General features: G+C 35.1%; 1 protein-coding gene and 1 long non-coding RNA gene across 6 annotated transcripts in view; one reads left to right on the forward strand and one right to left on the reverse strand.

The window, feature by feature from the left end:
* Window positions 1-13599, forward strand: part of PDE4D (phosphodiesterase 4D) — a 386722-nt gene that overhangs the window by 217939 nt on the left and 155184 nt on the right. The window contains exon 1 of one of the 5 annotated variants that reach the window (XM_051788284.1): window positions 12400-13415. The exons of the other annotated variants lie outside the window; for them this stretch is intronic. Within the exon in view, the coding sequence (XP_051644244.1) occupies window positions 13351-13415 (65 nt within the window). The 5' untranslated portion in view covers window positions 12400-13350. Of the gene's footprint in view, window positions 1-12399; window positions 13416-13599 lie in introns of those variants that run through there. 5 annotated transcript variants of the gene reach the window in all.
* Window positions 354-7588, reverse strand: LOC127471440 (uncharacterized). The gene is made up of 3 exons (XR_007904649.1): window positions 7085-7588; window positions 5989-6064; window positions 354-706 (listed from the first exon to the last, which is right to left on the reverse strand). It is a non-coding gene; the product is annotated as an uncharacterized LOC127471440 (long non-coding RNA).

Here is a 13599-nt window from a genome sequence, read left to right on the forward strand (position 1 = left end):
TAGACACAGTTTCTCCCTTTTTGCACAGATTCTTTTTTTTTTTTTTTCCAGTATCTTTTTCTTCTTCTTAGGTACTGTTTTGTTTTGTTTTGTTTTTCTTTAGGTCTAATTAATGAAAAGAGTGAGATTAAACTGAAACAGTTTTGGTTCTAATTCATATTAGGTTTTTTGTTACTGATCTACATGAGAGGATTGCATCACAATCTTTGTTTCCTTTTTCCAGTACTGTCAAATCACTTTTTGAAAGAGATCTTTTTCTGCAAATCTGACTTCTCTATAAATATATTTCATTGATTATGAACTTGGAAAATTAACATATTTGAACTCTGGTTTATTTTGGTATTACAGGTTTAATTGTCAGTATTTACATTTATGAAAACTTGGATTCAGATCTTAGGAGAACAGAGCTTACCCTGTTACACTTTGAAAACAAAACCAATCCTGCTCTGACATCTGTTTTCTTTTAGAAGTTAAGAATAGGCATTGTTTTGGTACAAATAGGTAATGGCCTACAGTTCAGAAATAAGTGTTCATCTCTATTAAGATTGCAGACGAGTAGATCTGAAGGTACTTTGCATTCTTGAGAGCTCAGCCTCCTCCTGGAGGCCTCTGAGCCACCAGTGATGTGCAGCCTGACTCAAGTCTGTGTTAGGCAAGGCAGCCACAGATCTAACTGCTTCATTTGGGACTGGGCATGCAGAGGATCCTGTATTAAAAAACACACATGGATATCGTCAGACAAGAGGACATGAATCCTTAATGAACTGCAAAGATGAGCAATGTGATCATAATTCTAGTAGCCATGGCTTTTAAATGGGTTTCTCTTTTACTTGAGTTAAAATAATGCTTTTCTGTTTCTCTAAGTAAATATTAAAAAGATTCTTGAGTCCTTATTTGGCTTAGGTACCTTTCTCAGAAAGAATATTGGCAGAATTAGTGGTTGCTGTAATCTTCTGTGTAAACTTTTTCAGAATAAAGATTTCTGCCCTGAGCTTTCTCTAAAATTATGAGCTTTTTGGACCACGTGGCCAAGGGTCATAAAGAAAGTAAGCAACAGAGCACCTGAGTAGGAAAGCTGTCATGCTAGAAGGAAAATCACAGTGCAGATGCCAACCTGGTGTTAGAAGAACTTCTAATGCACTGTTTGGAGGACTTTCTTTGGACAAGAGAGAAGGGGATAACTAAGCTTCAAATGTTCATAAAATTATTAAATTCATCAACACTATTATTTACAATTTAAAATAAACATTGAAGAAGTCATAGGTTTGCCCCTGCAGTCAGTGTAATATGTATTAGATTGAGAACTTTTTAGGCAAAACAGCTTAGTAGCTCATCCTTATCTTTGCAAGAGATCGTAACTGAGAAAGGTTTTATATGCCTTTTATATGCCATTTTTTTCAGTTCTAAACAGCAAAAGTGAATAATTTATTTATGTTCTTGTCCAAAGTAATAGAACATAATGGAGAGAAACAAAAGGGGAAAAAAATCTCAGCCAGTTCTTCTCTTCTTAAATGTCATTTTATCTAGATATTGATCAGCTGGACTTTACTTTGCTGGACTTAATTTATTTACATATATAGAAATTGCTTAAACAGCAGAAATAATTTACAGCATTTTATAACTTCATATTCCAGAGACAGCAATGTGCCTCTTTCTGTGATTTGTAACACTGCCAGTGTATTTAGAATGCTAGTTCAACTTCAGTAGTAGTTATGAAATATGTACCTATGAACATGGGAATTTTAAAAAATATATTATTAAAACCAACTTTTAATGTGAGTGGTAGTCTTTAAAAATATTTGCATCATAAAATATAACACAGTTTTCTGAATTGTTAAATTGCGAATATAAAAAAAAAGTTCACTTTTGCAATATTTGTAGATCTAGATTTTTCTGAATTTTTCTATAAATGAATCAATTATTTTCATGTACATTTCACATATTCTTAGGAAATATTCTTTTGTTGCAGTACTCTCATAGGTAATTTCAGGTGAGAATTAAAATAAAATAATAATTCAAAATTATCTTTGAAACCCCAGTCTGTTTTATTTTTTAACCTTCCCTTAAATATGTAAGAGAAACCAAACACACTGCCCTTCAGAGTTATATGTTAAATGCTGACAGTAGAATGAAAAGGCTGACTCTAGTATTTCTATGTTTCATACAAACACACTGAAATACAGCCCAGATGGTCTCAACCAATAGTGTACACAATCTCTTAGAGATGCTGCATAAATTAGGTAGTTTCAAATAATAACTCCTGTAGTTTAGATTTAGTTTTACTGTAAATTTCTTTAAAATCATTAAATATATTTTTCCTTTGCAGCATACTATAAATCTCTATTGGAAAAAGGATACTATTTACACAAAGCAAACTATCAAGCATCATTTAATACATTTTCTTTAATTTTACATTTTATCTGTGACCAGCTTTAACTGGTCAGTTTTTAATTTAAAAAAATTAAAAATTAGTTTAGTTCTTGCATAACTCTTTCTTAACTTCTTGAATATTGTCAAGTTTCAGGCATGTGTGGAGCAGATTCAAGGGATGGAATAGACATACTCATGATTTTTTGAGAAATATGACACAGTAGTTGTCATGGGTTTGCTTCTTCTAAAAAACCGAATGGGAATTTTCTTTCCCCTGCTGCAGTGTGGGGGAGGGATACTGAATGGGGAGGACAGTTTTCTGCATTGGGTGATTGACCTACACAAAAGAGCTAGCTGGCAGAACTACATTCCAGGTTTATTACCCTCTCTAAGGCTGGGGGGTGGGGAGAGGAGTTTTTCTCCCCTTCTCTCCTTGGAAAGGGGGACTTCACTTTTTGCCTTAAGGGGACAAGGTGTGCACTGGAAAAGCTCTGAGGCCATTTTGCTCTTGACCTGGTCATCTGACTGTTCTCCGGCCTCAACTTGCTCTGTCACCAGCTACGGTCTGCTCTGTCACCAGCCGGACCTGCTCAGGTTTCATCGGAGAGTTTGTGCTTGGCGAGGAAAGGGGGGAGTCCTGATCACAGCCAGCCACAGATATTGTGAGTTTCATGGGAAAGAAACCGCCCTCCTTTCCCCTTTTTCCCCTTCCCCTTCTTGGTGGGGGGCGGAATCTCCATTGTCAGCTTCTCCCACACACTGGGGCCTCATGCAGCGACCACCAGAGCTGAACAGCGCCGTCTGCCAGCCATCACAGAGCACTGCAGGCCCTGCTCCTCCAGTGATCCAACAGCTCCCCCTGCCAACCGTGATTAGAATCGTGCTAGAGGACAGAGAAGTATCAAACTGTTTCCTTTTTGAAGGGGACTTTTGGGTACAGGATTATTGCTTAGTTGTTTTTGTGTTCTTTTGCTGTTTTTGCCAATATACATATATTCTTTAATAAAGGGTTGTTACTTCTTCCTTTTTCCATACTTCCACGATTGGAGCCTCTTAATTTCAGATTTACAATTTCTGAGAGAGAAGAATTTGGCCTTGCTCATAACTCATCCTCCTTAGCAAAACACTTCAGTCTCATTAAACCAAGACAGTAGTAAAAAGGCTACTTGAACAAGTGTGTTTGGAGAAGAAGTAGTCAGCCTAAAAAAATGTAGACAAATGTAAATCTGGATCTACTGAAGTAGAAAAATTTCCATGTCCACAACAAGCTTAGGATTTTACTCAAGATTATATAAATAGAAGGATAAAATGTTGTTCTCTAGGTTTTGTCAGACAGGGCCATTTTTCTGGCCATCCTAGGGAGAGCATGTTTTGAGAAGTAATTTAAAATAGAAAGTTGAGGGCACATGAAAGTTGATGGGGTCTTTTTCCCTGCACACAGGGTCAGGATGAAAACCAGAAAATGCTTGAGGAAGAAGCAAAATATTGGTGATTGAAGCAGTCTTTATTATCAGACTAAAGTAAACTGTTTGAAAAAATAATAGATGAGATGAAAAATAATAGATAAAATAATAGAAAAATAATAAAATAATAGATAAAATAATAGAAAAAATAATAGAGGAGATGAAAATGGCTTAGAGGAATGAGAATTGAATTTATGTAGAAAATATAAATTTCATACAAGGAGGGGCCATACATAGGGACATACAAATGGAATTAGACAGTTGAAGTAGTGAGCCAGAAAGATGTCACAGTCTTTCTGCCTAGGAAGTGATTATTCCAACCAAGTCCAGTGAGAAATATTATGCTAGAGGAAGCAATGCTATAACTCAGCTATAGCAAGGTTGTGTTGTCCAACATGAAGTACCAAGGCTGAAAACATTTTAGGATAGCATGAATAAGTGATAGTGCTATTGTTGTGACAGAAAAACCTGTGCGATAATGCTACTTTAAAGCTCAGTTTGAACATTTTGTTTGTATGGGAATATCATAAAATTTTATGAGAAGCATAAATGAGGTAAAGATTTTAATAGAGATGAGGTGAAATAATGGCTCCTCAACATAACTGGTGTTTAAAACTACTCAAGAATAGCTTTAAGGTAGTGCATAAGAAATAAGATTCCAAAACCAGAGGGCTACGGAATTAGCTTTGTAGAAGATGCAGGATAAAACTTAGAGGAGCAAATAAGGTTTCAATTGGGCAGTGGAGTGGAAATATGAGAAGAGAGTATGCTTAGTGTGAAAGAATGTTTAGAGTCCGGGAGAGTTTTTGGCTTCAAAATATATCAGAGCTCAAGAAGAATAAAAGGAAGGTTTGTCCAGGAGGACAGTTGAAGCATTGAATGATATGTGAGCAAATTATTACTGAATTTTATTATAAGAGCAAAATAATCTGTGAGGTTTAGACCTGTCCTTGTAGCTATTTAGAGGGCTGGAGCATCTCTGGTTTGAAGACAGGCTGAAAGAGTTGGGATTGTTCAGCCTGGAGAAGAGAAGGCTCCAGGAAGAGCACATTGCAGCCTTCTAGTGCCAAAAGGGAATTGGAAAAAAAGAGGGAGAGTAACTTTTTACAATGACAGATAGTGATATAACAAGGGGGAATGGTTTTAAGCTAAAGAAGGGAGAAATTTAGATTAGATGTTAGGAAGAAATTCTTTATTCAGAGGGTAGTGAGACACTGGAATAGGTTGCACAGAGAAGTTTAGATGCTTCCGTTCCTTGGCTTTGTTCAAGGACAGGTTGGATGCAGCTCTGAGTAGCTTGGTCCAGTGGAAGGTGTCCCTGGCAATCACAGGGGAGTTGAAACTAGATGGTATTTCAGGTCTTTTCTAACCCAAGCCATTCTATATTTTTGCTATTATTTTTCTTTAAGGAAATATGTTGTAAAGTGGACGAACACCCTTTAATTAAAAAAAGGACCCTGTAAGTCAGGAAAGACTTGATGTCTTTCTTCTAACTTTAATTAAAGTAAGATTTTCTGTCCTCCATTTAACATGGCAGCAGACATCTAGAACAAAGTTAGCTGGATTGAATTCAGTGTTAAAAATAGAGGTGGCTTTGCTAATCAAGTACTGAAGGAGAGCACCAAGAAAAAAAGAACAGATTGATTTGTTATATTAGAAGGCTATCATTAGAGTATGTGAAAGTAAAACAGTATAAAAAAAAACTTTGCTACTTTCAGAATTGCTGTCCTACATATAAACATGCCTCTATGGGGATCCATATAATAGGCTAAGCTGTGACATGTTAGATGACACACAAAGTATCTTTCATTCACAGAATGGCAAAGAGGAAAGATGCACAATGTCCATGTCCAATGTGGCACTGCATTGGCAATAATGAAATGCTTGCATCCAATTTATGCAATTTATACTTCCACAATAATATGAAGTTTCTGGCAACTGTCATCTCTGCCAGTGACTTTCTTTAGGATATGTACTGCAACATGTTTTTCTCATGTCTGGTACCTTGTTTACTAAAAGAAAATTCAAACATATAAATATAGAATAAAGAGTTCAGACGGAACTAATAAATTAGTCCTAAACTGGGAAGCAATTTAGAATCAATTAATATCTCTGCCTCTAGTTGTCTGAGTAAATCAGGAGAAGTAGGTCTTACCTGAGCTTTCAGTGGTAGGCATAGCCGATGTACTATATATATATCCGTATTCCTTTTGATGACTTTGCTTGTCCCCCTTCAGGGGAGAAAGATGTGAGAGTTAAGAGGTGTAGCTTTTTTGAACCACAGTAATTATTACATTAGATGTGGACTGAGGCTGTGAAATCTTGGCATTGTTCATCTCTCACAGAATCCAAATATGATAAGACGTGAGGCCAAACATGAAATTTATCTGAAATTTACATTTCTATGAAAAGAAAATTTTTAATCCTATCTACGTTCAGTTCAACTGCTACAAGTAAAAGAGTGAAGTGGCAAAAAAATCCAACCTCCATGTTATATAAACTTAGAGGTTTTATGCTGGTACCATAGCATTTATCAAGTACATCTTGAATCGCCCAAAATCTAGATTTATAATGTAATATAGGCAGGGAGTCATAGTCCACAGAAAGATAAGACAGACAGCTGAGAGGAGCAGTTCTGTCTGTCTTAAAATAGATGTCTGAATCATGGAAACAGACTACCCCAGCAAGTGCCTATCAGAATTGTCTATAGCAGGAGTGTAGCTGACCAGTTTAAATCAGCAAACAGCCCTCTGACAGCTCAAGACTAGTGAAAAGACTTCTTTCTTAATGTACTGTGTTAAACTCTGTGAATAATTCATGACAAGTTTAACCTTCATTTGTTCTCATAGAATGCTCTCCAGTAACTTCCCACGTTTTTAAATACATAGCTTTTTTAATCCTTTAATTACAGTTTTGAGGTTGGCAGTTTTTTGTTAAATATCAAACACATTTTGTACTTCTGAGTGTTCGTATGAAGTGCTTGTTTTTTTCTTCTCTTTGTACCAGCCACATTAAACCTTTAGAGTTTTCCATATCTCAAAAACAAATACGAGTGGAAGAAGAATAGCAAATTTTATAACAATTTTTGAAACACAAATGTTATAGAGGTGTAGTTCCTCTTCAAGAAAGGCTTTGTAGCATAATGAATAATTTAGATTTAATTGTAGTTCCTGACATTTTTCTGAAGGACTTAGAAGTATGCTATTCTACCAAACAAGAGTCTTATCCGTGTCTGACTCATGGTCCCATACCTGTGGATGCCAAGTTTCCAATGAAGAACACAAATACAGTCTTCTCTTTTGTGGAGAACTGTACTCTTACACTAATGTAAATGTCCCACCTCAGATTTGCTTTCAGGAAGACTTTCTGATAGTGAATGTTGATTGCTTCACTACTTCCAAAAAGACAAAATGTTACAAAAACATTCAGTTTAGAGTATGGAAATGCTGTTTTGCTGATAATGTTAGAGTTTTGTTCAACACAAGAAAAGGTTAGGAAAAAAAAGAACTTTAGTATAAAAGATTAGCTAACATAATTAAAATTTAAGCCTATGTTAAAATTTTCAGGTTGAACATACAACTTTTGTCTTCTTGAACTGGTGATCTATTTTGCATTCTTGAAATAAACAGGTAGTCTTGGAATGGTGGTATTCCTGAGTGTGTTCCAGCCTTCTCTCCTTAATCAGAGATTGATAGTCAGCGGAACTGTTCAATTCTTCTGAACAAAATGATGATGGAAGAGGGTACATCTCACAAAATATCATTGTTCTCAACTGGTGTTCCTGACACTTAACAGTAATTTTGTCCAGAACCAGCTCTAATTATGAAATCTTTGTAAAAGGAATACAGCTCTCTCTTGCTTTTCCTAGCAGCCACTGCTTCATTAACAAAAGGGAAAAAAGGTTAGTTTACCTTTCTTTTAGCCTAAAAGACTGACATATTACTCTTGGAAAACATAACTACTGCTTAACTCCCCACTAAGTTAAGTATGAGCCACAATATTTACTCTTTAAGCAACTATTTAGCTAAGAAATTGCAGTTCAAGTTTGTGGGGAGCTAATAGCTGAAAAACAGAAAGTCTGATGGAAACATTGATAGATTTTCCTTTTAACTGTGTAATTAGTGCTGTAATTATTGCAGTATGCCCATTAGAGATGACAAAAAGACTATGTTTTTATAATACAAACCATATTTTTTATATCTATGTGTTCATATATATACATATATATATACATATATATATATATGCACACACACACATACATATATATACATATATAGGTACACCCATGGTTGAGTATCTGGGGGGATTTTTTATTTTTATTTTAAAAAAAGAGAAACACAGCCCAACACACTAGGCTGTCTTAGCTCAGCTCAAGTTCAACATCTTCCAGAGGGCTAGTAATTTTAGGCTATTCACTGTTATGCAGTATTAATCCAACATTAGTCGGCATTATTTATTCTAACGTTAATCATAGATGTAACCATAGACCACAGCCATAGCTGATAGCATGAGTTTACAGTTTGCCTAGAATATAATGTTTGTCAGAAAAAAAAGTTGTGGGTTTTTTTTTTTCTTTTGTGTCTCTAACAATTAAGTTTTACACAGATACTATCTTTATTTCTGGATCCGAGTCTATATGGACCAGCAATGATCAGTTAATACTGAGACTGCTAATATTAATAAAAAAATGATTAAATCAAATGAGAATTAGGCTGGAATAAAGTCAGAAGGACATGTTTTCAGCCTGGCATATATCAAGAACTTAACTGTGCCAGGGAGTGAGGCACCGTAAGGCCTATCTCTGAGACATGTCTCCTCCACTGCTTATGGTACAGCTCAGGCAGCAACAGTTTCAAAGATCAAGCATTTTCAGACCAGGCATCATGTTAGAATAGAGTATTCTCACAGCAGGCCCTATTTGTTATTCTACCTGTGAGGAGTTTTGCACGTTTGATTCTGGGTAAAGCCTTTGTAGAGCACATAGTAACTTTATTTACACTGCAGCCACTGAGCAAATAAACCATATTTATTCTTAAATTGGGTAGCTCAATCCATGTAGCGAAGTAGATATAGAAAGGAAACACTAGTGACGTATGTTGCAATTCTTCTGTGCCTTTTGGTTTGCCTTTTTCCATTCTAATGAATTCTGTGCTGTAGTTATTATTACATTTTGTAATTCTTTTACTTATGCAGTTATGTATACCTTTTTCCTCCTGTTACCTAGACGTGAATAACAGAGTTTAATTCTCTGGAATTAAAACCCTACCAAAGGACACTTTTAAAATAATTTGGTATGTTGAGCAGTGGTAAAATCTTCAGGTGGGTCAAAAATTTACTTCTCTAATTCTCTGATTTAATGTTTCTTTTTGAAAGACATCTTCTGACCCTACACATCCATTACTACTTCTCAGACCCACCCATGCAGGTAATACAAGAGCATCTTGTTAATCTTTTCTGTCGTTCCTTTTGTTCTGCAGTACAGGACATAAGAGCATAATCTAGTGCTATGAATGAACTAGAATGAGCTGTGCAACTCACAGTTTCCAAAACCAACTGGTATGGTTCTTAGCTTGTGAGAAAATGTTTCGTACTGTGGAATATGTGCTCCTAGAGATTAGAAAGGTTGGGTTCAGGTTTCAGTGCATATTCTTTATATGTTGAAAACTATATTTCCATTACTGTGTAAACTGGAAAGTATATATGAAGAAAAGAAAGATGCAGACTGTGAACAAGAGCAGATGCAATAGTAGCTAAACAATAACAGGGATAGTCCTGAGTGAATGAGCCCAACTCCAAATTTTTAAAAATATTTTAGTAATCCTACCTGAAAAAGATCATAATGAAACTAAGATTGCATATCAAAAGGCAGCAGATTTTTTATAGCTTTCATTTTCTAATGTGTATTCCAAACAACACACTTAAGAGCCCATTCATTATTGTCTGAAGGCTTGAGATTGTGAATCCATTTCTTCAGCTTGCGCACAACAACAGCAATAATAACCTGCCACCTATTGCATGTTTTCAGTTCTTTGATATCCAAGTGCTATTCAAGCAGCAGGATATGGGTTATCCCTGTTTTACAAACAAGGAAGACAAAACTCAGAATGTTTAAGCAGATTTTCCATACCCTCAAGACAAAGATGTTCCCAGCCATGGAACAGAACAGTCAGTCCTGAGCCTCATTCCCTAAGCCATGCTTTTTGCAATTCATTTTAATTTTCAATTTTGTGCAATGTAACACTGGTTTAGTTCAATTAGTTACTAATTTGAAGATAAATAACTAATATGTAAGCATCCTCAAAGTGGGTTGAATCCTGCACACTTTTTAGTATTGGTGTTATAATTATTTTTGTATCTTTTTTTCCTTAGACAGTTTAATTATACAGTCAAATCCTCATTCCACTGACAATACATAGAGACAAAAAATACTGTAGCTTTTCTTGCTGCTTTTATAATAGTGTATTTAACAGTACCAAATAGCTTCATCTTTTAGTATTTTCATTAATTTAAAATCTTTTCTTGCTTATTTTCATTATACAGTCAGCTTTTGCCTTAACTGTGAAGGCAATCCAAAAAAACCTCCGCTCCAAAGCCTTTTTCCTGCCACCATAAAAAATAAAAGGATTCCAAAAAGAAAGAGAAATATTATTGTTTTTGTTCAACTTACAGAATTGCATGTACAAATCAGCTATTTAAACAATGGCTATTCCTCTATTTGTTCTCTTAATTTCCCTTAATTTTTCTCTCAATTCCTCAAATTATGAGAAACTGAGTTTTTATAATTGTCCCCATGTCAAACACTAAAATAAATGCTGCATCATCTTCTATAAGCACAATGGACTAATATGCTCTTATATTTATTTAAAACTTAGACAAAACTGCTATTGATGTTCATGTTAGCACAAGAGGTTTTAGGTATGAATTAGAAGCTATCGTTAACTGCCAAAGTTGGCCTAATGGGTTCTCTAGAAACTTCTTTGGACAAAAGGTTCCCTTTCTCATACTGACTATTAAGAGATTTTTTGATTGACTTTTTTTTTTTATCTTCACCAAAGTCAATTTATGAATTTCGGATAAAATTAACATTCCCTGGAAGGTTACGAGCTCTCCTTCCTAGTGATAGACTCCTTTTTTTTGTAGGAAGCCTATGCTTCTAAGGTTGCTACCTGAGGACAGGCTCTGAATTGGCCACTTGGAGTGTATCTGCTTAATATACATTTCAAAATAGTTGAAGTTAGTAGGCACTTGGATGGCAGGAGTTTATTTTTAAGGAGCTGAGGATGGAGACTAAAAAAGAAAGCGTGTTCACAATGGGTGTTAGTATTTAGTCAGTGAGATGGAGATCTGTAACTCCATGAGAACCTTTTTCTGAATCTGCATTTAAAAACACTGCCTTAATTATTTAAGTACTTGAAATTAGAGTGTATTCCTATTGTATAGTAATATTTAATATCTAAATATGCTATAGTATAGTTTTACTTAAATGTCTGTTAACTAGGAGTAAAAGGCATCATCTTGACTGTTATGCTGTTGAGAACAAATCATCCTGAGATATTTACTTTGTGGCACAGCAGAAATAGTTTTTGAATATTCCATTCCAGTATGGTATTTTGAAATCACTTAGTCAAAAGGTTGGTTTTCCTTCGTTTTGTGTTCCTTCATTGATGTAGGAAAAATGTTGATATTTATAAATAATAAATAATCAGATAAACTTTAAAAAATCAGCTTTAAAATGGCCAGTTATTTTGTAATAGCCCAGCACCTCTATTTTATCTGATTTTTGGAGTTTGGCTTTTCTTCATAACCTATTCGATCTGTTAAAGGAATAAAAAAGTTTCATGACACGGTGCCTGATTTATGTGTACTTCTATAGATGTGTGACCTGCACAGTAACAGACCCGACTGTTACTAAAGGTCCCATGACTGTATGACCCTTTGAGCTAAATTTATCACAGATGCTTTTTCCACTCTTTGAAGTTAACATTTTGATTCCATGGGACTCTTACAAAAGGTCCTGTGCAAGTCACTAGGTAATATGTGAGAGATAGGTGCCAGAAAACATGAAGAACAGAATGCTTAACATTCCTTCTGCTGTTGTGGAACACTTTATATGCAGATCACCGGCAAAAGCCTCCAGAGCAGTTAGGATCTTTCCTGGTGATATACAGTGTAGTTGCTAATGTATTTTATTGTACTGTTATAAAATAAAGTGCAAGGGTTATAGAGAGCCTTACACACTTTACGCACATTCCTATTTGATGAATTGTTTGATATTTCGATGTGTAGCCCGTTTATCATATTTTCCATTTGCCAAGTCTATTTAAATTTTATAAATACAATTTTTAGTGCTTGCTTTCATTATTAACCTAGCTGCACTACCTTCAAAACTAATACACTGCAACACTTGTAGAGACTGTACAAAGGAATGGCTATTACGCATGTAACCGCTTGTTCAGCAATAAATTTGCTCTTGCAGTTTAAAATCAACATAGTTCAGAGCAAATTCAAAATGTATAAATTAAACATTGCATTCCCTGTCTAGTTCTCTACATTTTTCCTCTTCTAATGCTGAACCTGCCAAATATGCTAACATAGGAATTAACTCCCAAAACATTTAAGTTTTTTAGCTAGAAATTATAAATACAAGGGGTGTTTGTAAAGCATAAACAATTAATGTACTTATTGTAACAGGAAAAGATCTCAGTACAGTAGAGAGAACATCCTATTATGGTTCTTTAATTAAGGTCCTTCAGTGATTTATAACAATCACTGTATGTGTGTTTGACTTTAACAGTCAACAAGGAATTTAATTTTTACTTAACTTTCCCCAAGTGTTCTCAATGTCTTTCAGACAGGGAATACTTTCTGTTTTGTAAAGTTAGACAATAGTACTTATTCACAGTATCCAGGCAAGTGTTAGGAGAAAAAGAAAAGGAAGAATTAAATTTCTGCATAAGGCTTTTAGTTAATTTGGAATGAAGAAATCTTTGGTCCTTTCTTTACTCCACAGAGACTAATTTACCTAGCATGCCTCTAATTGGAATTTCCCTGCAAACTCACAAATGTTACTGTAACTGACATTCATCTTTTCCTTTTATTTATTATCCATCAATATTGTTTTTTTTTTTTTAAATGTTATTGACCTTTAAACCTGTTGTTATCAAACTGCAAGGAAGAGATAGAGACTTTTTTCAGCTGCCTTCATTCCCATGTGACCTGCAGGGAGAACAGATTCAAAATAGACTAGTTCCTCCCAGGGCAATACAAGACAGAAGAGAAAAGCAGTGTCATTTCCGAAGAGCACAGTGCTAGAGTAAACTCAGCATGAAAAAGGAAGGAGTTGCAGTGTGTTAGAATTCTTCCTTCACATTCCGGATTTTTACAGGAGACGGATTTGAAAGGCTTTAATAAGAAGAGGATTTTAAAAAATGCTTTGAAATGGAGTACTTTGAGAATAAGCTTTTTAAGGACAACTGAAGTTTGGCTGCTAGAAATACTGAAGGAATTTTTCAAAATGAGCATTGTTATGAAGCCAAGATCTCGATCTACCAGCTCCTTAAGGACTGCCGACACAATGTGGTAATGTGTTTGGTTTGTTTCTTTCAGGCTCTCCCTCCTATTATGACACACAGATATGTCCCAAGAAAGTCACAGGCTTTAATTTTGACTTGACAGATTTTGCATGGTTATTGAAGATGTTCAACTGCTGAGTTTCACAGTTATTAGTAAGGAGTAAAATTAGGTAGCTTTTTATTTTATAATA

Source organism: Manacus candei, unplaced genomic scaffold (genome assembly GCF_025592945.1).
Source record: "Manacus candei isolate 608988 ecotype Guabito, Panama unplaced genomic scaffold, ASM2559294v1 h1tg000024l, whole genome shotgun sequence".
In the NCBI taxonomy this organism is placed as follows: Eukaryota; Metazoa; Chordata; class Aves; order Passeriformes; family Pipridae; genus Manacus; species Manacus candei.